At 55.6% G+C, this 26,178-nt stretch overlaps 11 protein-coding genes across 11 annotated transcripts; 6 read left to right on the top strand and 5 right to left on the bottom strand.

Annotated features, from left to right (window-relative positions):
- Positions 1-1,263: 1,263 nt before the first annotated feature.
- Positions 1,264-5,507, top strand: B0I36DRAFT_242406 (uncharacterized protein; the record flags this gene model as incomplete). The annotated part of the gene is made up of 6 exons (XM_046149910.1): positions 1,264-1,637; positions 1,680-3,114; positions 3,499-3,506; positions 4,291-4,582; positions 4,805-4,817; positions 4,945-5,507. The coding sequence occupies 6 exons, from the start codon at positions 1,264-1,266 to the stop codon at positions 5,505-5,507; spliced, it is 2,685 nt and encodes an 894-aa protein (XP_046012984.1).
- Positions 5,508-5,582: 75 nt separating this feature from the next.
- Positions 5,583-6,898, bottom strand: B0I36DRAFT_323648 (ATPase, V0 complex, subunit E1/e2). Its single transcript, XM_046154001.1, has 3 exons — positions 6,653-6,898; positions 6,468-6,551; positions 5,583-6,194 (listed from the first exon to the last, which is right to left on the bottom strand). The coding sequence occupies exons 1-3, from the start codon at positions 6,661-6,663 to the stop codon at positions 6,059-6,061; spliced, it is 231 nt and encodes a 76-aa protein (XP_046012983.1). The 5' UTR covers positions 6,664-6,898; the 3' UTR covers positions 5,583-6,058.
- Positions 6,899-7,084: 186 nt separating this feature from the next.
- Positions 7,085-8,372, bottom strand: B0I36DRAFT_323646 (NAD binding domain of 6-phosphogluconate dehydrogenase-domain-containing protein). Its single transcript, XM_046154000.1, has 2 exons — positions 8,156-8,372; positions 7,085-8,082 (listed from the first exon to the last, which is right to left on the bottom strand). Exons 1-2 carry the CDS (start codon positions 8,198-8,200, stop codon positions 7,195-7,197), a joined length of 933 nt encoding a protein of 310 aa, XP_046012982.1. The 5' UTR covers positions 8,201-8,372; the 3' UTR covers positions 7,085-7,194.
- A 321-nt stretch (positions 8,373-8,693) lies between these two features.
- Positions 8,694-9,862, top strand: B0I36DRAFT_242355 (radical SAM superfamily protein; the record flags this gene model as incomplete). The annotated part of the gene is made up of 2 exons (XM_046149900.1): positions 8,694-9,000; positions 9,072-9,862. The coding sequence occupies 2 exons, from the start codon at positions 8,694-8,696 to the stop codon at positions 9,860-9,862; spliced, it is 1,098 nt and encodes a 365-aa protein (XP_046012981.1).
- A 617-nt stretch (positions 9,863-10,479) lies between these two features.
- B0I36DRAFT_363009 (HPP family-domain-containing protein) lies at positions 10,480-11,320 on the top strand (the record flags this gene model as incomplete). The annotated part of the gene is made up of 2 exons (XM_046158739.1): positions 10,480-10,692; positions 10,766-11,320. 2 exons carry the CDS (start codon positions 10,480-10,482, stop codon positions 11,318-11,320), a joined length of 768 nt encoding a protein of 255 aa, XP_046012980.1.
- A 607-nt stretch (positions 11,321-11,927) lies between these two features.
- B0I36DRAFT_121204 (uncharacterized protein) lies at positions 11,928-13,272 on the top strand. Its single transcript, XM_046148038.1, has 2 exons — positions 11,928-12,987; positions 13,220-13,272. The coding sequence occupies exon 1, from the start codon at positions 12,095-12,097 to the stop codon at positions 12,935-12,937; it is 843 nt and encodes a 280-aa protein (XP_046012979.1). The 5' UTR covers positions 11,928-12,094; the 3' UTR covers positions 12,938-12,987; positions 13,220-13,272.
- Positions 13,273-15,245: 1,973 nt separating this feature from the next.
- B0I36DRAFT_121179 (uncharacterized protein) lies at positions 15,246-15,761 on the bottom strand. The gene has a single exon (XM_046148037.1). It carries the CDS (start codon positions 15,714-15,716, stop codon positions 15,453-15,455), a length of 264 nt encoding a protein of 87 aa, XP_046012978.1. The 5' UTR covers positions 15,717-15,761; the 3' UTR covers positions 15,246-15,452.
- A 1,945-nt stretch (positions 15,762-17,706) lies between these two features.
- On the bottom strand, positions 17,707-18,844 carry B0I36DRAFT_323615 (uncharacterized protein). Its single transcript, XM_046153999.1, has 3 exons — positions 18,744-18,844; positions 18,198-18,716; positions 17,707-18,137 (listed from the first exon to the last, which is right to left on the bottom strand). The coding sequence occupies exons 1-3, from the start codon at positions 18,769-18,771 to the stop codon at positions 17,959-17,961; spliced, it is 726 nt and encodes a 241-aa protein (XP_046012977.1). The 5' UTR covers positions 18,772-18,844; the 3' UTR covers positions 17,707-17,958.
- A 716-nt stretch (positions 18,845-19,560) lies between these two features.
- B0I36DRAFT_242379 (DNA replication complex GINS protein PSF2) lies at positions 19,561-20,425 on the top strand (the record flags this gene model as incomplete). Its single annotated transcript, XM_046149905.1, has 2 exons — positions 19,561-19,674; positions 19,751-20,425. The coding sequence occupies 2 exons, from the start codon at positions 19,561-19,563 to the stop codon at positions 20,423-20,425; spliced, it is 789 nt and encodes a 262-aa protein (XP_046012976.1).
- Positions 20,426-21,783: 1,358 nt separating this feature from the next.
- On the bottom strand, positions 21,784-24,614 carry B0I36DRAFT_349388 (SNF2 family DNA-dependent ATPase; the record flags this gene model as incomplete). The annotated part of the gene is made up of 5 exons (XM_046156789.1): positions 21,784-22,234; positions 22,361-22,787; positions 22,851-23,775; positions 23,833-24,149; positions 24,206-24,614. 5 exons carry the CDS (start codon positions 24,612-24,614, stop codon positions 21,784-21,786), a joined length of 2,529 nt encoding a protein of 842 aa, XP_046012975.1.
- A 537-nt stretch (positions 24,615-25,151) lies between these two features.
- B0I36DRAFT_349387 (transcription initiation factor TFIIA, small subunit) lies at positions 25,152-25,658 on the top strand (the record flags this gene model as incomplete). The annotated part of the gene is made up of 2 exons (XM_046156788.1): positions 25,152-25,198; positions 25,358-25,658. 2 exons carry the CDS (start codon positions 25,152-25,154, stop codon positions 25,656-25,658), a joined length of 348 nt encoding a protein of 115 aa, XP_046012974.1.
- Between the last annotated feature and the right edge of the window lie 520 nt (positions 25,659-26,178).

The following is a 26,178-nucleotide window of genomic DNA, read 5'->3' as shown; positions in this document are numbered from 1 at the left end:
GGGCCACGTCAAGAACCTTGCCTGGGTCCCATGTATCTGGTCATTTTAAAGACACAAAAGGCGTTTATCCTAGCCGGAGATTTTCAATGTTTGTTTAGACTGGTGCAATTTTTCCGTTCCACATAGCCGGCAGATGGGTGCAGTATGTCGAGGTTGAGGGAGTCCAAATCAAAATACCTTGTTCATTATCTGCAATTGAAGCATAGCGAGACTGAGGGCAGTGCATGCCAAACCAAACCAAAATAAAAAGATCCCATTAGCTCGGGTTGTGCGTTGTATTATAAACCAGTGGTAGAAAGGATGCACATACCTACCCAGGTACCGATTTGATCGTGGCCGGCACAGACTTCTTTCTGCAGCCCATGTTGAGCTCTTTGGCGCCAAAGGATCAGTAAAGAAGCACTTTGTATGCCGGAACATGATGGATTATCTGACGGAGTTGTGGTGGTATATCGTGGCTCTCTGCTCAGCCTCCTTGCGGAGCTAGCTTGCCCCCGCCTCCTAGCAGCATGTGTCAGACATGCGGAGCAGCTGGCTCCAGGGGTGTTAAATGCGTCGCGGCGCCGCGTAGCCGTCCGTGAGGCCCCAAGATTGTGGGTGCTGGGCTTGACGTAACGGTTGGCTAAGTCCAAGGATGCATTCCTGTAGGGAGGTCCAGCAACCCCTGTTTGGCCGCCCAGAGCATGGCAGCTCGTCCGGGCTAGGAGGACCCTCCAAAGTCGCCCGCTGCACCAAGACAGCACCACCACTCCTACCACGCAGACCTGGCCTCATCATCCGCAGCCTCTAGAGCTTGCCTTGAGATTCAGACAGCTCCCCCTGCGGTTTTGTGGCCGACCTCAAAACATTCATTTCCTCAGCATTACTACACGACTGCCCGCGGACAGCCGCCTCCAACTAGCTGCAGAATAGCAATCACCGACTCCCAGTTGGCGACTTATCGGCCCACCCACCACCCTCCTGAGATACCTCTTACCCACGCCAACAGCTGGATGACGCCCTCGCCCCAGACCTTCGCACCGCGAACCGAAGCACGAGCTGGCTTCTGCCCGACGATTCAGAGGGTCCCGTCCACTTCGATACTCGACCACTGCAGAAAGGTGCCTGGGCTCACCGACTACCGAACGCTGTCGCCCTTATCGCCCGCCGCTTTCATGTCCAGGTGAACGACAGCAGCTCCTGCCGCTCCGGTCTCCTGTCGCTTGTCATCCTGGCTAGAGGACCTCTCCAACTGCCATGGCCGACCCCTCACGGCCGGCGCCGATGCCCTCCACGGGCCTCATGCCCGCCGGCATCGATAGTGACACCGGCATGAGGCCCCGCAACCGTCGCGGCCAGAGCGGCTTGCTGGCCTCTGGGTCGGCATCAGCATCCGCCATGGGCACCCCGGGGCAGAGCCCTGCAGCCAGCAGAGGAGTCAGCCCTCTGGCCTCACGACTGGCCAACTCCAAGACGAACTCGAGCGGGAGAGCAAGCCCCTCCAATGGCTTCTCCCGCGGCCTGCTCGACGGCACATGGGCCCCCAATTGGGCCTCGGTGCAGGACTTTGCGACGTCCCTGATGGCTGGCGGTGACACCGGGTATACGAGCGAGCCATCCCGGCCCAGCAGTCGCGGCAACGGCAAGACAAAGTCCAAGTCTATATGGAAGGGAATAGGACGAATGGGGAGTGGGGTCAGTGGTGCCATGTCGGGAAGCTGGGGGCCTGCGCCGCCCTCGAGTGCGCGGCCGACACCAGACGACATTGCTTCTGGCTCGCTGCGGGAGCGCGAGGAGCGCCTGATGGCGCGCAAGAAGGCCAGCGTGCTTCAGAGCCACGAGGGTGTCAATGGCGGGCTGGACGTCCTGGGCCAGTACAAGAGGAGGAATTCAGACGAGACGCCACAGACACAAGTATCAGAACCTATTGAGGAGGACCACCTTGTCTATCTACACCATGTGCAGCCCACCGACACGTATGCCGGCATTGTCTTGCGTTATCGGTGCCAGGAGCATGCATTCAGAAAGACGAATGGTTTATGGTCGCAGAGCAACATCCAGGTGCGGAAGCACCTGCTTATTCCCGTGGATGCCTGCGAGGTGAAAGGTCGACCTTGCGAGGCTCCTTCATACTACTCGCAGCAAGTCGATCTTCTCGCGGCCACGCCGCAGCCGACAGAGCGGCTCGGAACCTCGCCGAGGGCACAGGATGTGGTGCACGACGACTTCTTCAGCTCACGAGCAAGGGAGACGGACCAAGCTCAGCAGAACGACCAGGATAAGCCGATAGACCCCTGGACGCATGTTCGGTGGGTGAGGCTCGATTCGGTACCGGCGCCTGTAGAGATTGTGCGGGTGCCCAGGAGAGCCACCGGGTACTTCCCTCCCAGGAGAAAGCGCAGTGTCAATACGGTCTCGACTTTCTCGACCCCTCGGCACTCTCTAGAACTGTCACGGGCGTTGACGAATGCGTCCGAGACGCAAGGGGACAACCCTAGTCAGACGTCATCAAGGCGGCAAAGTGCAATGGGAGCACGACCCACGATAGGGAGTCTCGGCTCGTCCCCATCGACGCGAGGCCGAGGAAGCAGCCTCGGCGAGACGGAGAAGGTGCCGGCATGGATGCGCAAGCCCGGCGGTGTGGGCTCAATGAGCAGGAGTGTGCACGCCCCCGGACCAGCAGGTGACTCGCTGAACAGCTGGGTCAACAAAAGACTCCCCGGGTTCAACATTGACTCGTTGCCGTCCATGTCAGTCATGGGATCCGAGAGCGCGCACTTTGGCTTCACCAAGTCTGGCCAGCCTGGGTCGGGCACTGGCATCGTAGAGAGCCCCTGGGAAGATGGCCGGGATGCTCCAAGCCTGTCAAAAGGCGGGATGGGGCTCGAGCAGGCTGCTGCATCTGTCGAGACATGGCTTCGTGGGGCGTGGCAGAAACGGCCAGCGACGCCGCGCATGGGATCGTACAATCGGCGACCTACGACCCAGGAGGACTTGGACCTCATCGAGATGACGGATACCAATAGTGACGACGGCCGGTCTGGTGGGACGGGGGGTGCTGGGTCTCGAGGCTTGCTCGATCAGGGCCTCCATGGCACAACTGGACTGAACAGCAACCCGGACGGCAACTCATCGGTTCGGGGGCGGACAGCTGGTGGCTCGAAGGGTAAGAAGGCTGACTGAATGCACTTTTGCTTCGAGGCACGGCTTGGGGAAGTCGGACGAGGGGATGAGTGGTTGCCAGCGAGCGGGGAATAGAGGCAAAGGGGATGGACTTGCATACTAAAGTTTCTACATATAGTCTGGCGTTATTGGCGAAGCCTGCAGAACATTTATCAATTGTGGTCTCATAACATGTTGTCTTTCTGCTCCCAGCTTGCCCGGCTTTTACGTCTTCCCCGGGCGAGAATTCCTGAACGAGACACGCTTGACCCTGATGCCAAGTGTACTGCAGTGGCTAGCTCGATGATCCTGTATAGATTAGGCACTCGGCGCCGGAACGACGTGATTGTTCTTCAGCTGCTTTTGTGTACTCGTCTATTCCAGACCTCGAGAGCTTGTTTGTGTGGGGGCCAATGATGCGGCTTCGTTCCACGTGGACAAGGGGGGCCCGGCCCATGCTAGGCTGGGCGCTGGGCGGGTTTTATAGTTGGCGTTGACCCCTGCGTCCCGGTCGATAAGAATGGGGGCCACGGAGTAGAGAAGTAAACCATCAACGTTGTCCAACTGCAGCAACAACAACATCACGACCCTTGCAAAACGCAGCACCGCGCCTCGTCTGCGAGGCCGCGTAGCGAAGTAGAAAAATAACCCACGGGCAGGGGCAATGCACCTGTGATCACTTGAGTTCAGACCTGCTCAGCACCGCAGAGTCGTGGAGAGCCGGCCTCAGAAGCGCGGGGCGGTCCGCAGAGCCGCACATACCGATTTTGTTCTTGGGAGACACACCGAGCTACCTGGACAATCTTGACGACCACCTCGAGAGGCACGACTCTTGAGCACTTTCTCGCCTCTGCTAGAGTAGAGCCTCTGGTGTGGGCACAAGAGGCCCACCTGGGAGCGACGCAACCAAGACAGTCGTTTGTCTGCCGCTCTATGCCGCCAATCAGTTTCTCATCAGGAGTCTTTTTCGAATACAGCCAGCGGCGTTACTGGTGGACCACGGCTGTGCCGTATCCTGGGCGTTGAAGGCGATCGTGACAGATTACGGCCTCCAAGCCAGAAGGACGGAGGTTCTCGTCACCCCCAGCAAGTACACCTCACCAAGCGCAACAGATATAACAGACACACACCCGCACACACCAGAACCAGACACCACCACAACAACATCATGCCAATCTGCATAGAATGCCAGACCCCCGTGCGCACGCTCTGGACCGCGTACCGGGGCTCCTCGCACCCGTCGGCCGCCTCGTCGTCCTCCTCGGGCCACAACATCCGGCTCACCGTGTGCAAGAACTGCGGCCGCTTCTGCGACAAGTACGTCGAGCACGACTACGTGGTGCTCTTCATCGACCTCGTCCTCATCAAGCCCCAGGTCTACCGCCACCTGCTGCACAACACCCTCATGCGGCCCGAGGGTGACCGCTGGGACAAGAGCATCGTCCGCCTGGGCGTGCTGCTGCTGCTGTTCGATGTCTATCTGACCTGGGCGCGGATCGAGAAGTTGCTCACCACGCAGTTTGTAGGTGGCGGCGAGGGGGGAGGATCGGGGGGAGGATCAGGCGGAGTACCGGGAGCAGGAGCAAATGCAGGAGGAGGCAGCAGCAGCGGGATGATGATGCTGGAGCCGCCGGAGCTCGCAAAGCAGCCGATTGTTCTGCAGTACATGTTCTTTCGTAAGTTTACTCTGTCTCACACTCTCCCATGTCGCCCAGCAAAGTTGCCGCGCACTTCGAAAGAAGTTTGTGTATATTTACATATACTAACAAAAGATTCACCCTTGTCTCTTTCCCTCGGCAACAGTCATTCTCTGCTCCCTCTCGACACTGGCGTTCCACCTCTCCATCCGCTTCCTCACCTCGTCGCGCTTCTCCCCGCTGTCCTTCCTCGGCCTGCTCCCGCGCTACCCGCGCCCAAACTCGGTCTCCACCGCGCTCCTCGTGTCCTCGAGCACAAAGCTCTTCCCCATCCTCATGGTCGTCTGGGACTACGACGTCCCCGCCGCGGCCCGCAGCCTCGGGTGGGCCGTCGTCGCCAACAACGTCGAGGCCCTCAAGATCCTGCTCGACTGCGGGTACGGCGTCGCCGTGCTGCTCGCCGCCGCGGGCGCCCTGTCCAGGTGGGTCGTGGGCAGGAGCATCCTGGCCCTCGCGGGTCTGGAGCACGTCGATGCCGTGGCCGCCATGGTCGCCGCCGGAGCTGCTGGAGGTGGTGGCGGTGGCGGTGGAGGAGGTGCAGGAGTGATAGCACCAATCGGCGGCATGACCGGAGGTAATGGTGGTGGCGCTGGGCTTATGGACGGGCGAGCCGTCGCCGACTGGTTTGGGCATTTTAGAGAATGGGGTGGTCGGCTCGCTGTTGGGTGAAGGGGGTGAAAACCTTGTAGAATCATGGTGTAGCAAATGTGAAAGCTGGGCACACAAATTAACGCCATCCCATATTGGTACGCCGCAGGATGAAATGGATGGATGTGATGTTTCTGCTCGATTTCGTTTCGCGATTGCTTGAGGATTATTATATACATGCTGCTAAAGATGTCACCAAAAACACTTGGTGCTACTTCGTCGTCTTTTGCTGGTGAGTGCGATGGCCGCAAGGGAAACGATGGTGTCTGCTGCTGCAAAGCCTCACACGCCAGCACAAACCTCGGATCTGCGCTTCTAGTTTGGTTCTCGAGGCTCCCCTCTCTCGACCGTCCCTTTCCATATGTACAAGACTAAATCAGAACCCGACCTCTTCACACAATTCTCCAGTATGATCGACCTCATCTAGACAATCATCTGAGCTCAGCACGGATTTGTCGGCTCCTGAGCGCTTGGAGCCTGCCCGCGAAGTAAGGGTGGTTTCGACCTCTTGCTGCCTATGCCTCATGCCTTCTCTTCACTGACGGAGCCCCCATTTCTCATCAATGTCCGGTCTAGTCTTCGTGCACAAATTGCGCGCGCAAATCGCTCCGTTTCGGTACGATGAGAGGGTTGAGCTGTGCGAGGAAGGTGATGGCCCACATGAGGTAGCAGCTGATGAAGGCGATGATGAGGGACGAGCGCCACGTCCTATCCGGTGTATAAACTTGGTCAGCATTCAGCCCGGCATTGCATGCTCAATTGCTGTCGAGGCTGCAGAGGGACTGCAAAAGGGAAGGCATTCATTGAGCGCCTGGGCTTGTGTTTGTCGCGAGCACTTGCTTGCAGGCACAAATGGCTACAGTAGGCCGACGCAGGCATGCCGACGTGGGAATCTATCGAGAGCACGGAATGCAGGACTTTCTGAAGCCAGGGCTGTGCAAATCGCTATGCCGAGGAATGGGAAGTGGTGTAATAACGTACGTCTGGTTTTCGCCTTTGGGAGAGAGGAACCACGCGGCGGCGCACAGGGCTGCCACGATGGCAGCGCCGATGAAGATGCTGAATCTGTATTTCGCAAGAAGATATCAGTGGTTTGATCGTCGAGGCGGCTGGGCTCGGCTAGTCCATGTCCTTTTGTCGTCGAGGAGTGCGATGCGCGCTCTTACCCGTTCGCCATGATTGACGGATGGCACAGGTTCCAGGAGATGCGCCTGGCTGTGGAGAGTCGTCTCGAGATAGGGGATCGCAGATCTAATCCGTTTTGGCGGGTAGGTCGTGGCAGCAGCCGGCGTTCCGGGGATATATGGTTCGCGGACGTTTGGGAGGCGGACGATGTCGAAGTGAGAGCAGAAGATGGAAGCTGCCTGGCGCTGGGTCTTTGACGGTCCTGGACTGCTAGGGACGTTCGTCCGTGGTGGACGATGATGCAGCTAGCAGTGACCAAGCATGCCTGTTGATTGGTCGCATTTTGCTTGTGGACGACAGCTCCAGCAGCCAGGGTGGGCCCACACGTCGTAGCTTCCTGGAAGTGTCGAGTCCCTTAGTAGCTCAGGCCAAGAAATACACGAACTCACCATCATCAAACCATGCCCAGAACATTCACAAGAGCGTCTGTATATGCTCGACTAGTTCGTGCCAAGGTACACACGTCATCAATCTGCCAGCATTCTCAGTTGCGTTTGCCCTCCCCAGTACTCGGGCATTTCCCTCACGCATCGTTCTCAAACTTCAGCCCAGCCCTCTTCCTCGCGGCGCCATAGATGCCCGCAATGTCTCCCTTCTCACCACCTTGGTGATCCTCCACATCCTTCAGATAACCATCCGCAACGGCGGCGAGCCGTGGCTCCATCCCGGCAGCCTTTGCCACGCTTGTCGCATGCCGCACGTCCTTGCGTGCTCCAGTGGCCGCGAACAGTGGCTCCTCGCGCTTCCAGTATATGCCCTGCAGCATCCTCTCCGAATAGGCGCTGTAAGGACCGCCAAACAGGTTGTCGACAAACTGCTTGAGAGGCGCGACGCCGACGCCCGTCTTCTCCGCCATGGTGAGACCCTCGGCCAGGGCCGTGACCATGTTGACGATGAATGTGTTGCCAATGAGCTTGAGCTGCAGGGGCTTGCCGTAGGGCTCGTCCTCGAACGCGATCTCGGCCTTACCCATGACGCCCTTCATGTACGGACGCACCTGGTTCAGCACTTTTGCCGCGCCCGCAATGACAAAGATGAGCTGGCCCGCGTCGGCCATCGGGGGAGCGCCGAAGACGGGGCTTGCGACGAATGAGGCTCCCTGCGCCTGCACGTCCTTGGCGACGGCCTCGGTTGTGTCTGGGTGAATCGTGGAGCACTCGACAAAGATCTTGCCCTTGGCCTGGCCCTCCTGCTTGAGAGCCTCGGCGTACACGGCCTGCACTGCGGCGTCGTTGGTGAGGCAGGTGAAGATGATGTCCGCCCTCTGCACCGCTGGGCCGATCTGCTCGACTACTTCGGTTTTGCCGGAGGGTAGAGACGCGGCGAGGTCGTCGGACCGCTTCTTGGTCCGGTTGTACAGAAGCAGCGGCTTGTCCAGGTTGCCCTTCTCCACGAGGTTTTTGGACATGCCCTGCCGTGTCCATCTTGTTAGTGACATGGCCAAGGTTTATTGGTGTCCACTGGAGGCGTCAATTGCTACTCACTCGGCCCATGTTGCCCAGTCCAATCCAAAGGATTTGAGGTGCCATGGTGGAATTGTGATGTGCCCTCGTGTCCAAGTGAATATGTGAGGATTCTGGAAGTAGACTCGGTCCTCTCGGCTCCTCCAAAAATGAGGAGCGAGCTCAGCGTCTTCTGCTGTATGGTGTAATAATGCCAGTCAGCAAGAGGCGCTCCTGAGGGAACTTTGCCAAGACCAAGCTTTTGAGTTGGGGAGGTGACGTCGTGACTGGGAGCACTGGGAGCACAGCTCCGGGGGCGGCAGCAGAGGCGCGCCGGGAGGGCCGGCCGGCTTCCCCGCACGAGCCCGGGAGGAGGCGTGCGTGGGGGTGCAAGTGTGCCAGCAGTCCGCGCATCAACCACAACCGCCAAAGCAGACGGTGGCTTATTAACTTGCCTTATCGCAGGAACCTTAATACGTCCCGCGCGGCCCTGAGGAGTGGCAGCTTTCACACAGTGCCGTTGGGCTATTCACCACCATCCAAAGTTCATGATCGAGCGACATGCAGGCCAGACGTCCCGATGCTGGCAAGTAGACTGCGCATACTGCCTTCGCGGCTCGCGCGGTCTGGAGGAGCGGCAGTAGCAGCAACAACACCATCACGGTCGTTGCACCTCGCCCCGCCGTTCCTGCTCGACGAATACACCCCACGGTACCAGCAGCTGTCGTCGGTTGATGCGGCGAAGAAGCGGGCGGCGGCGTATGCGCACCTGAGCCACTGCAACCTGTGCCCTCGGCAGTGCGGCGTGAACCGGTACGAGAAGGCGGGCATGTGCCTGATTGGGGAGAATGTCAAGGTCAATGTCATTGCGCCGCACTTTGGCGAGGGTGAGTCCCTTCACGGGGGGAGAAGCATGGATACACAACGTAGCTTCTGTCTCGCTGACGATATACTGCAGAGGCATGCATCCAGGGCCACCACGGCAGCGGCTCCGTCTTCTTCAGCGGGTGCAACCTGCGGTGCAAGTTCTGCCAGAACCACGACATTGCCCACACGCGCAACGGGCAGGACCTGACGCCAGAGCAGCTGGCGCAGTGGTACATGCAGCTCCAGGACGTTGGGCAGGTGCACAACATCAACCTCGTCACGCCAGAGCACGTCGTGCCGCAGGTCGCCCTGTCCGTCCTGCACGCCCGCGACCTCGGCCTGCGGATCCCCATTGTCTACAACACGTCCGCCTACGACAGCGCCGCCAGCCTCGCGCTCATGGACGGGCTCGTCGACATCTACCTGCCCGACTTCAAGGTCTGGGACCCGGCCACCAGCCGGCGCCTGCTCCAGGCCGACGACTACGCGGCGACGGCGGTGGAGAGCCTGCGCGAGATGTACCGGCAGGTGGGCGACCTGGCGTTCACGGGGGACGGCATTGCCCAGCGCGGCGTGCTGGTGCGGCACCTCGTCATGCCGGGCAAGCAGGCCGAGGGCGCGCGCATCATGCGCTTCCTGGCCGAGGAGCTGTCGCGCGACACGTTTGTCCACATCATGGACCAGTACCGCCCAGCCGCGCACGTCGGCAAGCCCAAGAAGAGGAGCAGCGGCGGGCACAACAAGCACGAAGAGGAGGTCAGGTACGCCGAGATCAACCGGCCCATTTCGAGCGACGAAGTTGGTTTTGTCCGCAGGGCAGCAGAGGCGGCTGGGCTGTGGCGGTTCAACGACCCGCCTCGCCATGAGGGTTTTGCCATGTAGCCGCGGCCATGTAGCCATGCAGCCCTCCAAGATTCAATCTCGCAACGTGTCGGCCACCTCACACTCGCACATTTGTTAAGCTTGTCAGCACTCGCAACGAAGACTTTACCTGAACCTACCTAAGTATTTACTTGCAGGCCAAGGGCTCGGGGGTTCGGAGAGTTGGGGCCGGGATGGAGAGTGGGCCTTCCGGCATTTGCTTCCAAGCGCGGAGACGGCAGGCGCGGAGCAAGGCCGCATTAGGTAACAGAAACTGCCGCGTTGACCCAAGTGGAGGCGCCTCGTCATTCATGGCCATATGACTGAGCACCCTTCCCTCGGCCCGGGCGCGTCTTGACGCATCCTCCACACGATGATGGCTTTGTCAAGGCTTGTTGTGCTGTGATCATATATTCTTCTGGCCCCCTGGCTCTCAGAGCGGCCCCTTGCTCAGATCAGACGGCACTGGCTTGGCTCTCACGACGACTCTTCCCCCGAACACCAACAGGTACTCTCCAGGGACGCGTGACTGGTCTCCTGAAGCCCGGGCTTGATCCTCGCAAGCTTTGAACAAATACTACTGTCAGTCTTACGCTAGCGGCTCATCGCCAGGCATCGCCCTTAGACAGACGACGACAATGGACGAAAAACCTAGCCGGACGACCTCTGCCGGCGTGCCAGCATGGCTGAAACGATGGGCAGGCATGCACTCGCTCGGCCCGCCTCCGGCGTATGCCCTCTACGTCTGGCCCTTTGTCGGCTCCTTCTGCTCTCTCGCCGTCCTGCAGGCCGTCTTTGGTCACTCCTGGTATTTCATCGTCCGCGGGTCCCCAGCTCTCGTCACCTCCTATGTAAGCCTGCTTGCCCCCGTACCCCGACTAGCCACGCTACAATGGCGGCACTAACGGGACATGTATCAAACAGGGAGCATCGGTGGTGCTGTGCTTTGACAAGATCGAGTCTCCCTTTGCACAGCCCCCTGCACTGGTGGGCGGCCACTTTGTATCCGGCCTGATCGGCGTCATCATCAGCAAGATCCTCTACGGCTCGTCGACGCTCGAGGACGGTGCGTACCCCGAGTACACGTGGGTCGCCGCCTCCTTTGCGACCGCCTTTGCCATCCTTGCCATGCAGCTCACCCGGACCACACACCCGCCGGCCGGCGCCACGGCGCTGCTCCCCATTCTCGACAGGACTACCAACAAGCTCAGCTGGTACTTTTTGCCAATCCTGCTGTTGTCGTCAACCCTGGTCCTCGCGATTGCGCTGCTCATCAACAACATCCAGCGGAGGTATCCCTCGTTCTGGTTCGATCCGAGCAGGCCGACCGCGCCCAAGAAGCCGGCCCCGGCGGAGATGAGCCGCCCAGCTGCCGAGATGCCCCCTCAGTCGTCTCCGAAAGATGCTCCCCAGCCGTCGGACGTACCGGATGATCTTGAGGCAGGGTTGCCACGGAATGGGACCGTGTTCAAGGGGTGATTACGCTGCTTGGAAGTGGCGATGCCGACAGGCCTTGCCGCCTGGGTGAGAGAGCTCATAATTCAACGGGCCAGCAACAGCTAGATAAATGTGTGACGATAAATCAAGTATTGTGTGCTGTGAATCACTTGTCGGCACACGGCTTTTGGTGGTGCCTTTTTGACTGGCAACATGACAAAGAACGGTCTGTGCTTCGCAGATGCCCAACGACGGCTCAGAGACAAGAAGGAGTGACACTGTCCCTGCAGAGTTGCAACATCGTTGTATGAGCAACAAACAAGTCGGCGCGAGGCTGAAGGCCGTGGCCCGGAGCTGCCAAGCCGGGAGCCGCCCCTACGGCGGACGAAAGCTCCAACTGTTGCAAAACCCATTTTTTGCTATTACGCCCACCCCCTCACACCTTTTAACAAACCAGATTAGCCGCAAATCACCGTTTTTCAATTATGAAGATATCCCCTTGTAATGGCTCGCTTGTGCACAAGCTAAGACCGGTCATTTATAAATTCATTCGCACAGAATTCAAATGGTTTCAATTCGTTTCGAATCGTTTTCAACATTACAGCAATGGCAACCGCACGATTCTGCCCCCAGACCGGGCGGCCTCATACCTCAATCAAGCTGGTAAACCCAACCTGGAGGTACTGCCCTGATTGTAATATTCCCCTCCCGAATCTACCGACTATTCTACCGGAATGCATCGATTTGACAGCCTCACCGCCTCGTTCAGTATTTCTCCAGTCCGGAACGGTCCCAAAAAGCCCCAATTCAACTCATATGCAGCCCACTACAGGCCTGACAGCCCCTAGTACCAGTCTCCATCAACCGACCCTAAGTAACTTCGCGCTCTCATCGAAGTTAGCTAAAAGCTATCGGGATCAAAGCATTACAGAGACAAAAGAGAAGAAACCGCAAATAACCTACTCGATTGGAATCAAACTGTACTTTACAGAGTACTACGAGGAGGTTATTTACGGCGAACCCAGCCCGATATATACAATCCTCCACCAACACCGCATCTCTGGCCCGAAACGACTTATTATCAATGAGAAGTGGGAGGACCATAGCGCTCTGATTCAGTTCCTCTTCGATACGCATAAGATTAGCGAAGGCCTTCGGCAGAAGCAGTGGAAATTTATCGCTCCACTACCAGCCTCAAACTGCTTGAAAGTAGTACACCTAGGCCTTGACGAGACAGCCTCAATCTCTATTGCGCAGATCAGGGACTATTCAGGCTCAGACCGGAAGGGAGATGACATATTTGTGACGACCCGACCAACAGGTCGCAAGATCGGGCCAGGGACAAGGGCAGGTCATGCACGCGGGGCAGCACACCCCTGGTTACATAAGCATTCCATTATGTCAGCCGGACGGAAGTGGATCGCTGGGATCACCACAGATCCAAGACGATCCAGGATCACCGGGGATCACCAAGGATCCAAGACGATCCAGGATCACGACGGAAACCAGGTGATCCAGGGAACCACGATGAAGGACAAAGGATATATAGCACCAGGAGGATCTCCTCGTAAACAGTCGTTACCTTTGTACTTCAGCGATCAATCTAAGTATCATTCTCACCCTTCACTTGACCTAGTCACTCAATTAACCCGAGTGTGATATCTCGCAAGAGACACGAACGACAACCCCCGAGACACGACAAGCACGGAGTCAGTATTGCATGAGGTTGCTACCTGCCTTATTCAGAACATAAACCCCACCGCGCCGATCAGACGGTTGACCCCGGAGATCGGATCGTGACAATATTCTATTTGAATCTCCTCTACTCAACTATTATCCCATCACCACAGAACCAGAAGCCAGGAGTCAAGAAGCAACGAAGTACAAAGAAGGCCAAACTAAATACTAATCCGGTCCAACCGGCCCCTTCTCTCTCTCCAGACCTCCCGGCCCTTTCAGACTACGACATTCTGAAACTTGATAAAGTCCCTTGGATAGGCGAGGACTTAGCCCAAGTCAAGGCAGAGGAGGACGAAAAGGTAGAGGTCAAGCAGGAATCAAGTCGGCCTGAAGGCCAACAGCTTGAAAGTAGCGAAATGCTACCAAAATATGACACAGAACAAGAGGAAGACAAACACCTTCAGGATATAGAGCCTCAAGCTAAGCAAGTTGAAGGGAAGTGGGCACACCTTGGTCCGCCCCTGACCTTACGTAGCCGCGTAGGGAAGGGTAGGAAGAGGTCCGCAACGGCTATTTCTAAGTCAGATCAGTCGGGAAATTAGCGATGTTTCTATTCACTCTCAAAGTCAATATCTTCTTCTTTAATCAAGTCTAAACCGGCCTGTTCCATATCGATCCAAGTATCTTGTAGACTAATATGGTAGCGCTACATTAAGTCTTGTAAGTAGTCGAGATTCCCTATTAGCTAGGGGAGGAGAGAAATCGCTGGAGAACGGTTTATTCTAATCCAAACCTGTAGCTCCTCCTAAAGGTACTGATACTGACGGATAAAGGGCTGGTTCACTAGTTCTAGTGGAATCTGGCTTGGAAGCCCGCCAATTCGACCAAGTACTTCCTAGCACACCGCCATTGTTGTACTAGGAAGATACTAGTCTGGGTCAAAGCCATCCAGATCTGCTAGCATCGAAAGCTTTTGATGGAGATCTAGGTCAAGTGTGTCACGATCCGATCTCCGGGGTCAACCGTCTGATCGGCGCTGTGGGGTTTATGTTCTGTATAAGGCAGGTAGCAACCTCATGCAATACTGACTCCGTGCTTGTCGTGTTCTCGGGGGTTGTCGTTCGTGTCTCTTGCGAGATATCACACTCGGATCAATTGAGTGACTAGGTCAAGTGAAGGGTGAGAATGATACTTAGATTGATCGCTGAAGTACAAAGGTAATGACTGTCTATCTAGGGAATCCTTCGCATTATATCCTTTGTCCTTCATCGTGGTCCTTTGGATATGCGTGGATATGTTGCGATCCAACATATCCTGGATATGCGTGGATATGTTGTGATCCAACATATCCTGTGTCCTGCTGACATAATGAGATGCTTACGTAACCAGGGGTGTGTCCGCCCCGCGTGCATGACCTGCCCTTGTCCTTGGCCCGATCTTGCGACCTGTTGGTCGGGTCGTCACAAAGTGGCAGCCGAAAGTCCTGGGCACCCGTTTGTTCCGGATGGAAAAAGAGACTCCACGGCCTTCCTGGAATAACATAGGTACGGGTTAGCTGTTTTCATATCCGATGAGCATTCCAGGTCTGTACAAACTGAACAAACTCGGACCTGATGATTGGCATGTAGATATAGAGTAAAGCAACTCGATCTACGAGTGATTCTGCATCAAAAAGGCCCTCTACAGCAAGGAAACCAAAGTACTCCCGCCAGAAGATTGACCGCCCTTCACAGAGGCGGCCCCACCAACTCTCAATCTTAACATTTTGCGTGCTTTTCCCATAGATCCAGGTATGTCGGAACTGAATTGGTGTCCCTTCTGTTTGGGCTGTAAGTGGAAGGTTTGTTTATCCAGGGAATGAGTTCGATTCGGGCTTGACACTATTGACCTAGCTTATCTGAGGACTGTAGTACGGCTGAACAGCTTAATAAAGGAGGAAGTGAGCACCAGCAATAAGGGTTATTTCTCCGCCACGATCCGACCGGAATCGACGAGGAATAAAGCCCCATTGCTGGATAATCCGTAGGTATTGGACCAGAACAGACCGGCCCGTAGTCGCAGAGATTCCGCAGAAGAACCATGGGATATAGCGAGAATAAGCATCAATTACTACATATATCTCAAATCCATACGGCTGCAGCTTTAGATAAGCATCAATCGACCAGATATAATTCGATCCAGGGCTTGTCCAACCGCCTCTCCTTCGATGGAGCCGCTTTCGTCGTCCTTCAACTTCGTCAGGGTAGAATTGCGAAATGGTCTAGGAGATAGTATCGCGAGGAAGGTTAATTCGGTTCTATCGGAGATGCGTTGAAAGCATTTCTCTTCCCATACGCCGGACCAAGTTTGACGTTGTTTGCTCCTATATCAGGAACGATTGAAGCTGTTCCTACTTTCTTTGGATCTGTTCGGGGGTAAAGCGGCGATATATATCGAGTTCCTTTCTAATTCTGACTACACCGTACGCTATAACGGTAAAGCCATCCGCCTATAGTTAACGTAGGAGCTCATCATCGGAAAGACCAATAGTAAAGATGTATTTCTCAATAGCTATTCGAAGCGCGTCGGTTATGATCGTTCTCTGCTGTTTTGGATGGATTCCCCATTGCTTAAGGCGGCGTCGAAGTGTAAATACCGAGGTCTGGATTGAATATGTAGCCTGGAGTACTTCTTGAATTATCGGAAGAGGTACGCCGGACTGGTAGCGCTGTATAATAAAGTCTTTCTGACCCTCTAGTTGTAGCTCAGGACGAGCCATTTCAATAGGAAACAGATTGATTACGACGTGTTGAATACTTGTACGACAAAATCAATCACGCAGCTAGGGGTTAAGGGGGGAATTTTCTAACTTTTTCGAGCCCCACATATCATAACGTAATCCACGGGTAAGCGGGTCACACGGGTGAACGGGTCACCTTCCAGTAACTCGTACGACAATATATAAGACAATTTAACCACAACGCCTTAAATCAATTCAAACTATTCAGAATCCTCTTCTTCAGAGGCAGATACAACTTTCTGACACGTACGAGCATTATGACCGGGCTCGCCGCAGACGCCACATCGTCGCGCGCGCGTTTCGGGCCTCCTCGTACGACCACTATTCTGACTCGTTTCCGCTATTAACTGCTGCGTCGCATCGATTTGAGCCTTCAAATCCTTTGCCTGATCAATCGTGAGGGACCCTCCTTTCTGTAGCTGCTTTCTTTTCGTACGACGACGGCGGCTGAGGCGGTCGTTTGCATCTCGAAGTTCGGCGAGCTCTTGGCGCATAAGGTCCTGCTCGTGTACCATCATTATGACTCCTTTTCTTAGCTGCCGTACGCTCTCAACAATGGACGACGGTGAGCTATTCTGGTGTCGTACGATGCGATTTTCAATATACTTCGTCTGCGATTCGGTCTCAATTGGGTTGTTCGGCGTCTTTGAAACCCATGGGGGTGGTAGTCCAGCAGAGGAACCTGGCGGTGTCGGCGTATGAAACTTCACATCTAGCTGTGAAATCACATAATTCGGGTCGTACGGTACTAGGCCTGTCGCTCTGAAGCCTGCCTGGATGTTTGATTTGGTCATTGCAGCGTCGTACGCCTTATAAAAGGCTGGGAGGAAGTCCTCCTTTGAAACGTGGGCTACGTGCGCCCGCATTAGACCTTCAATTTCTTTACCGTACGCCCGTTTCAGAGGTCCAAAACACCCAACATCGAGAGGCTGGAGCTTATGCGACGAATGAGCAGGCATACAGAGGGTAACAATATTCTGTTCTTTACAGTAGAGCTCGAAATCGACGGAATGGTGGCTCTCGTGGCCGTCGAGGATGAGGAGGCGGTAGGTACCCTTCGTACGACTCTTTGTATGGAAATCGAAGTGTTTTACCCATTCTAGGCCTCTCTCGTTCGTCGTCCAACCGTTTTCTGAAAGCGCGATTACCCAGTCGGACGGTAGGGGGCTATTCGCGGTCCAGGAGTCGAGGTGGACCTTCCCGGCGAAGATGATATATGGCGGGATTGAATAGCCGTACGACGCGATGCCCTGGATTACTGTAACCCATTCCTGATTCCCTTGTTGTACGGCTCTTGGCCTCCCGCGTCGATCGGAGGTCGTAACGACAGTTTCGGCGGAGATTTTGCCCATCGCGAAGCCTGTTTCGTCGAAGTTATAGATATCGTCATCGTGGATCCCGTATTTCGCGATTATGTTTCGTACGAGCGTAAACCACGCGTGATACGCGTCCGGATCTTCGCAAAGGACCCTCTGGTAATCGATTCTTCGATTAAAACGCGTACGGAGCTCAGGTCGTCGTCGTACGAAGTTCGAGGCCCAGTTCGTTCCGACGCGTGGCGCGTCGCGTACGCGGAGGAGTCGATCCGCCATTTCTCGAACACCACCTAATCGCGGTGGAAACGATCGCGAATCTAGGTCGAGTACGTATCGTACGATACTCTCCTCTTCGTATGAGGTTAATTTCTGGCAGGGTGGTCGGGTGTCGTGTTTCGCAGCTCGGCCGTGGTATCGTTGCTGGAGTGTCGTACGAGATACATTATAGATCTGCGCAGCCTTTCGTACGCTTAATTTTGGGTCGGATTGGAGCGCATTTAACGCTAGAACCAAATCACTTTCAATTGATTGTCGTCCCATGATTGGAGGTGGAGAAAAAGGAGAAGGAAGTGAACCTCAATTAAATTGCAGTAAAGTGACCCGTTCACCCGTGTGACCCGCTCACCCGTGGATTACGTTATCAAATCGAATTGTTTTGAATTAAATCGCACTATATTGCTATTGATCTATAACTAATCATATAATACCGAGTTGGATCATATCAAATCGATCTGAAACCATTCGCAAGCTGTCGTTCCTGGGTATTACCGCGGGGAATCAATGCATATACCCTTTACTCCATGCTAAATGCCTTGAAACAAGTCGAAACCAGCTGAATTGTCGAAATTGCCCGCTCTAAGACGTTACGTGTCGTATCGAATCGATTCGGGCCGATTCGAGCTGGATTAGTGCTTACGCTTCTTGCCGGCAGGAGTACCGTCGGCGCGGGAATCCAATTCCTCCTGAATCGAATTGATCAGAGCCTCGAGAGTGCCAGCCTTGTAGTCTTCAAGGCTGTTCAGAATCGATTCGATTGGATCCGACTCGGTTGCCGCTGCCTTGCCTTTACCCTTGGTACCAGAGTCTAATTTATATAAGTAAAATGGTCGATGCTGGAACGAATGGAATCAGGTTGATTACTTACAGAACGAGCAGTGGTTGGCAGAACCAGAGTACTGGCAGTTGAAACAAGCTGCATTGAAGTCCGAATCCACCTTGATGCACATTCGAAACGGACCGGAAGCACTCGCACTGGCGCACTGGCGGCAGATGGTAGAATTCTCCGGGGCACAGCTGACGTATGCTGCAGCGGCAGTGAGCTGATTGGATCGAGTCGGATCGATCTGGTTCAAGCCGTGAACAAGCTGAATGGGACGTGCAAGGACTGAATTCTGGACCAAAAGATTCTTTCCAAGCTTGGAGTTGCTCGCAAGAATCTTTTCCAAGGCGATTCGAGTCTGATCGAATTCCTTTTTGGTCATGTTCGGATTGGTTTTGTAGGCTTCATCCAGCTTCTGACCACCCAGAGTAAACGATCCGATTCCGATCGAATTGAGCTGATCTGCATTGAAAGGGTCGCCCTCCGGGGTACCGGTGAACCAGTAGCCAGTGGATCCGATACGAGCCGAACCGGTTCGAACCGAGTTGGTTCGGCCGGCAGGAGCTGGAGGCGTGGGCGACCGGGCAGGGGGGACGGGAGCCTTCTTTGCGCGAGCCATGTTAAATCGAATCGAATTGATTTGTACGGAATCGAGTGGTATAGGCTTGGATGTTTAACAAACAACTTCTGCGTACGAGATCTGCTTGAAACAAGTTGTATCAGTACGATATGAACGGAACATTTTGGAAAGGAAAAAGTTGAGCTCGGGAGGCAGGTGGGGCGGATGTGAGGTGGGAATGAGCTGTTCGCGACAGGAATGTGCAAGGTCGCGATAGCTTCAAAAGTCGTTCAAAATTGATGATTCTTGTATCATTGTGTTCAGAATTCAATTCTGAGTCGAATGCACCTAATTGCAGCTGCGCGCAACGTGGTTTGAAGGAATTGTGGCCGAAAAGAAATGGTGTGGTACTTACGCGTTGTTGTTTGTGTTATGCAGGCAGGTGCAGGTGCAGGTGCAGGTGGGACTGCTTAAGTGCATCACCAAAACCCTCAAATGCTTGAAACGAGTAGATTCCTATCTAAACGGTACAGATCCACTATCGTGACCGGCGTCATTCTATTAATTTCACACCTCCATTTGGGTTTTGCAACAGTTGGAGCTTTCGTCCGCCGTACGCCCCGCCCGGACAACTGCTCCACGCCGCCCTGTGCTTTGTCGCGCGTCCCTTGAAGCGTCTGGAGCAACTACCCCACGTCGCGTCCCCAACTCCAGCACTTTTTTCAACAGCACCTGCCACAAGAGCTTCGTGTGCTCTTCCCACGCTCGCGAGTGTTGCGCGGTGCTTCCTCGTGGCCAACAAAACGTTCCCAGGCCACAGTATTATCTGCCATCTTTTGCAAGCAAGCGATGGCCTTGCCACTGCCGCCAGGCCTCGTGCCAGCCGAGGTCGCCTTCGTCTGCGAGATGGAGCTCGTGACCGTGGTGCCACGTCAAAGACTCGAGCCCATAGATCTCCTCAGTGTCAGTCCGAGGTCCTGGTAACACTTTGCATTTCGCCACAAGTCATAATGACTGACACGTAGACCAATCTTTCCAGGGCGAGACTCCGGCCCTCCGACCCCCGCACCGCGCACACATACCTCTCTGGCTCGCCCTTCTTCTCAAGAAGCAGCGCCGAGCCAACATCGTGCCTCCGCCATGGCTACATCCAGCGTCTTTACAAGACATTGTCAACTACGAAACGACAATCGAACCCGCGGCCTTCTCCCCACCACCTCCACCGCCAATGCGCTCCGACGGCCGCGGAGGCGCAAGGCCCTTCGGCCGCACGAGCGGCAACACTACTACCGACCACCACCACAAGCCCGGCGACCTGCTCCTCTCACCCCCGTTCCTACCGTCCTGCACCGCCGACGCGCCCTACGGCCACCTCCCCTACCACTGGCTCGAGGTCAGCGAGACCTTGCTAGCCCACGCGGCCGACGACATCCCCAGCGCGGCCGAGGTGCGCACCCTGCTGCGCGACCTGCAGGAGGTCCGCGCCGCCAAGATGCGTGGCTCCACGGCGCAGCTGCAGGCCGGCGACGGCGTGGTGCCCCTGCGCGGCGTCGGGGCCATGGAGCTCAGCGAGGCCCGCGGATTCGTGGGCGGCGTGGTCGAGGGCGTGAGGAAGCTCGGCGCCAGTGCCGAGGCGACCCGCCGCGAGGAGGAGGAGGAGCGGGCCCGGGACGGCGGTGGCGATGACAGCGAGGACGAGATGGACTTCCAATGATTTTGGATGAGGGATAGGGAGGACGTCATGAACTCGCATGCTCGGTTCCGTGGGGATGCCCCGGCCTGACACGAATCGTCTTGGAAGGTCCAGCACCGCCAAATATCCGGACGGACAACCGCTTCGCTGGGTTAGGAGCTAGAGGCTGGCGAATGGCCGTACATTCGAGAGCCGGCTCTACCTCGTGCAGAAGAAGGACGGGCTCCCGGGCACGCTCTCGATAAGCAGAGATCCAATCCCGACCCGGGCAGACCGCGACACCGCCCCTTTTCCAAAGCCAGGGCGCCCAGTACCGGCCAATTGGTGTACGAGGTCGACAACGTGCCGACAGTGTTGCCTTTTAGGAGGTTCTGGCCGTGTAGGACTCGATTCCATATTGTCGCACAGAGCGATTGGGCAAGCAAGCACGGCCCGGCCTAGCCACGCCGCGGCGCAGGACAGTCCGCGTCTTCTCCTGGCATGCTAATGGACGTGTACGTCTTGGTCAACGGATGGTAGCAAATTCTTGACGTTGATATGGCGTAGCCTGAAATGCCTTACAATCACTCGCCAATGCTCCTTCAAGCACGCGCCACCAGCTAGAGAAGAAGACCACGAGAGGATTCCCAGTGCTTGCCATGGCTCGAAGGGGCCCTTTCCCAACAAGTATCGTCGTTTTGACCGCAATCGCATGGGCTGGCCAGCTTTGTAAATTTCGTCTCAAGAATGGCCACTATTCGTCCAACAGCATGTCATGCATGGGGAGCGCGCGCTCCTTTCTGGACATTCAATAGGCTGGCCAATATATCCGTGTCCACGGGCTACCTGGACACGAGAAGCTATCCCTTCATTCCACCAAGTTGCCTGCCATCATGGAGCATACGTCCTCCCTCGGCGGTAACTGGACAAGTTTTACGTCGGGGACAAGGAATAGCGAGCTTCCCAAAATGATGCTAGCTTTTGGGGCATTTCACGGTGGAGAGGAGACATGAAGGGCGGCATCGGATTTCATGGAACTAGAGCTGAGACGAAACCAAGCGTGCCTTGGAAGGAGAGGAATGTGCAGCCAGCCGCAGCCGGGGATATCCCCTCTCTGAAAGTTGTATTTTGCGAGACCCGCTTGTTACACTTGTTTCCATAGAGATAGAGCTCGTGAGGATGTCGCATTTGAACCAAAAGAGTCAATGTAAAACGCTGGCAAAAGGGCTCTCGCTACGTCAACTTTCTCTACAAACATGACTTGATGATGTCCCTGAGTCGATAACCAGACGTGGGCTTCCCCAGCTGGTGTCTTGATATCCAGACAAAGTCTGCTCTCGTGTTGATCTTCAAATTATAGAAGACCAGGGTCGAACCCGCTTTCACTTGTCCGTTTTTATCTACTCCCCGTTCATCTGCTTGATCCCGTCCGCCGCAGTCTCGACGACCTGGAATCCCGCGGCATTGCCCGCGCCCTTGGCCGCGCGCTCGTACGCATCATCGCTCCGGTCACACAGCACCTCAATGTCCTCGTCGCTCAGCACGCGGTCGCCGCCAGAGTGCTTGTACAGTTCCCCATCCTTCAGCAGCAGCGCCTTCAGCGTCTCCTTGTCAAGCCCGCCTTCGCCGTCGCCATTGTCATCGTTGTTGCCGTTGAGTTTCTGGCCCATGGTACGGAAGCCGCCCTTCTTGATGACGAGCTTCTCGAGGCGGCGCTTCGCGTCGGCGCTGAGGAGGAGCGCTTCCTCCACGGTGCCCTTTGTGGCGAGGCGGTAGATGATGACGGGCCGGGTCTGGCCGATGCGGTGGCACCGGTCCTGGGCTTGTAGGTCTTGCTGTGGGTTCCAGTCGCTGCGTAGAGAGTAATTTTTCACGAGGAGTTAGCTTTCGCTCTCTCACTTCTTTTCTGGACACCCCGCACGGCGTGGGAATGCGGGAGGGAAATGGTGAGGAAAATGATGAAGGTGATTCGCTTACCTGTCGAACAAAATGACCGTGTCGGCACTGGCAAGGTTGATGCCCTGCCCACCTGCTCTCGTCGACAGCAGGAATATCTTGAACTCCGGGTCCTCGTTGAAGTCCTTGATCTGCTGCCGCCGGTCGTCCTGGGCCACGCTGCCGTCGATGCGGCACACGTTCCAGCGCCGCAGCTCGGAACAGTAGTCGTGCAGGATGTCGAGCTGTGTCTTGAACTGCGAGAAGATCAGGACCTTGTGGCCGCGCGCGAACAGCTCGGGCAAGAGCCGGTCCAGAAGGAGCATCTTGCCGGCCGAGTTGACAATGCTCTCGTCCACGGGGATCGTCGTGTCATATGTCCACGGGTTGTAGAAGTTGTGCGGGCTGTTGCACACGAGACGCAGCTGCATCAGAGGGTTGCCCAGCTTCTTGTCTGCGATTTGTTGTTCTGCGAACCCCCCAAAGTTAGTTCAAAGCGTCTTATCACGACTGATCATTGCCGTCGACTTACTCGCAAGGTCGAGAGTTGCCGCTCTCTCCAGCTCCTCATCGTCTCTATCGTCCATGGAATCAGTATCGTCATCATTTGCTTCTAACTGCTTGGCAAGCTTTGCTTCAAATTCGTCATCGTCCAATTGATCGTCGTCCGAATCATCCTTCGTTGCATAAGAGACCCTTGTCTTGCGTGACCGTCCACGAGCTCGTGAGCTGGTAGCTGGTGTAGACTGCCGGCTCGATTTTGTGCTTTTCGGGGCGGAGGCCTCGCTGCCGGGCGAGGTTTTGCGCTTTGACGAGCTTCGGGCCGGCGTGGCCGGCATTTTCCCGTGCTCGATTTTGGGCACGGGGCCTCTGCTCTTGCTCATCATCCTCGCGAAGGCATTTTCGGGGGTAGAAGCTGCCTTCTCTTTGGCCGCGATACTGGGCGCTCGTGATGACTGCCGGCTGGACTTTCGTGACCCTTGCGGCGTGTTGGCAGTCTCTGTGAGTCGCTCGACTACCTTGTTCTCTAGATAGCTTCTGGTGTCCGTGTTCTTGTCGTTGATGACGTTGTACAGGTCGGTCTGCTCCTTCGTCATGGGCGCAAAGAGCACATACTCCCGCTTCTTCGGGAGCCAGTGTGCAACGTCGGCTTTTATCCTTCTCAACAGCAAAGGTTGCAAGACCTTGTGGATTTTCGAGACTAGATCTTGGCTCTCCTTGTCCTCGATGAACTGCTCCGTGCCTTGTTCATCCTGCAAATCGCTAAAGTCGAACCACACCTCGAATGCTTCCCAGTCCATGAAAGTGTCGGGCATGAGGAAGTGGAGTAGCGACCAGAGCTCTTTGAGGTTGTTCTGGAGCGGAGTGCCGGTGATCAACAGGCGGGTTGCCGATTTGAACTGCTGGAGCGTCCTGAAGAGCTTTGCATCTGCGTTCTTCATCCTGTGGCCCTCATCCTGCGGAATCATTAGTGTTCAAGCTCCACCGACTTCCAAGGGAAATCGTCGACTCACCACAACTATAAAGGCCCAGTCGATTTTCATCAAATTGGCATGGTCGCGCAAGACCATCTCATAACTTGTGCAGACGACTGGGAATCTCTCACTTGGGCGTCCCTTTTGATAGTTCCGCATGATTTTGTTCTTGAAGAGAGCTTGCCGCTCATCGGGGGTGCCATGATATAAGACAAATGGGATCTCTGGGGTCCACTTGTGGAACTCGTCTTGCCAATTTGAGAGTGTGCTCAACGGGGCAATGACAAGATGGGGACCGTAATATTGCTCCTGCTCCCGGAGTAGCGCAATGAGGGAGATAACTTGGATTGTCTTGCCTATTGATGTGTTAAGCACCGCCCAGGAGTCTATGTGATCTGATCCCAGTTCTTACCTAAGCCCATCTCATCTGCGAGGATTCCGCTCATCCCTTGCAAACAGATCTCGTACATCCATGTAAGCCCTTCAAGCTGGTAGTCTCGCATGGTCCCGTTCTTCATGATCTTGGGCTGCTGTTTCAACTCTAGACCCGCGTCTGCAAGAGCCTTGTTGTCAAAGTCCCTGCCGACACGTCCCAATGCCTTGGTCTTTTGGGTCAGGATGTCACTAAAGATCTTGCTTTTGCGGAGCAATTCATCGAGCTCTTTGGCCTTTTGTGCCTTTTCGTGCGGTGTGAGGTTATGCTTCCGCTTGCGCTTTCGGGCTTGTGCAAGACGGTTGGCCTCGACTCGGGTGTTTTCTGCCTTTGCTTTCTTCTCCTCCGTGAGCATCTGCTGCTCGGTGACGGTAGACCCCACTGCCATTATGGACGGTTTTGGGGTATCTGCTTCTGGTGGTGACGACGGTGCAGTGGAAGCAGTATTTGATATTGGACGAGAGGAAGCCCTTGAAGACGAGGTTCGTGCCATGGCTCGAGAGTTGCCGCATTCACCGTCCACTCACATCCGCCCGGTGAAAGAAGCAAATTGACCAAGTCGAAGCCTCATTCAGTTGAGCTAGCCGCAAAGTCAATGATCTCATACCCACCATACGCGACGCGACTCAGCCTGTGCTATCGACGCGAGATAACGTGACTTTGGTGGCTGGACTTAAAAGGGTGCCACTCGGCGAGAATTGCTGCCTGATTGGCTGGCTAGTACTTGGTATCCACTCTCGCAGCCACGGCGATGGGCGTGCTGAGTCATCCCTCAACCAGCACATCTCCAGCTCCTTCCATCGGCACTATATAATCAGCCAAACCTCAATCATCATCGCCACTTTCCACCCGCCCACCCTACCACGCAACGAGCCCCGCGCACGCCCAGCTTCCACCTCATCGAAGACAAGAAAAAGCCTTCAAGATGGCGACTGGCGCGCAGAATTTCTACGAGCTCTACCGTCGTAGCAGGTACATAGATACTCCTCCATAATACACGTCGTCATCTACACTCGCACACATACAGCTGTCTGCCCTCCAGACTCGTGATCCCAAAGCGCACAATCACAACTCAGAAAGGAACAAGGTGGCTAACCACAGCTCGCGCGATCCCTTTTCCCTTTCATATAGTGTAGGCACCGCTCTGACAGACACCCTCGATGACCTGATTACCGAGAACCGCATCGACCCGCAGCTTGCGATGAAGATCCTGGCCAACTTTGACCGCGCCATCACCGAGGTCCTGCAGGAGAAGGTTCGCTCGCGCCTCACCTTTAAGGGCAGCCTCGACACGTACCGCTTCTGCGACGAGGTCTGGACCTTCCAGCTCAAGAACGTCACGTTCAAGATGGAGAACGGCAGCCAGGTCGTGTCGGCGGACAAGGTCAAGATTGTGTCTTGCACGGCCAAGCCTCAGGGCGCGAACGCATAGACAGAATACAAGCCCGACGGGCAGACCCGACGTGCTGTTCGTGTTGGCGCGATGCCACGATTGGGCTCGACAAGGTGCCCCACGAACCGATACCATCCGCGAGCGCGAAATACGGGACACTAGTGTCGGGTGCGCTTTCGATGAGCAACCTACCATTGCGATCAGTAACCTGCCAAGACCACTGGCAACTGTATATGTGGCTGGCCACTGCTACCAATTGCTCACGTGCTACCAGAGCACCAGCTGTTATTTGCTGCTTCATGTTGTAAATGAGCAACACAGATTGGAAGACTTCGATAACCAAACACAATTCGGCGTTCTTGGGGAATGATACAAAGAGTCTCTCCGCGTAGGGAGACGAAAAGGCGTAATTGGCGTTCACATTCAGGAGATCTCCTTTTAAATAGCATCAGTTGTCTGCCACCAGAACAACGGACGGCCTAGACAGTGGCTCGATGAATGATTCAATAACATTTCATTGCTGAATTCCCACTACACCTCCATCCATTCGTTCATTCAA

Source organism: Microdochium trichocladiopsis, assembly GCF_020744255.1.
Source record: "Microdochium trichocladiopsis strain MPI-CAGE-CH-0230 chromosome Unknown B0I36scaffold_5, whole genome shotgun sequence".
In the NCBI taxonomy this organism is placed as follows: domain Eukaryota; kingdom Fungi; phylum Ascomycota; class Sordariomycetes; order Xylariales; family Microdochiaceae; genus Microdochium; species Microdochium trichocladiopsis.
This window is presented reverse-complemented; position numbering and strand designations above follow the sequence as displayed.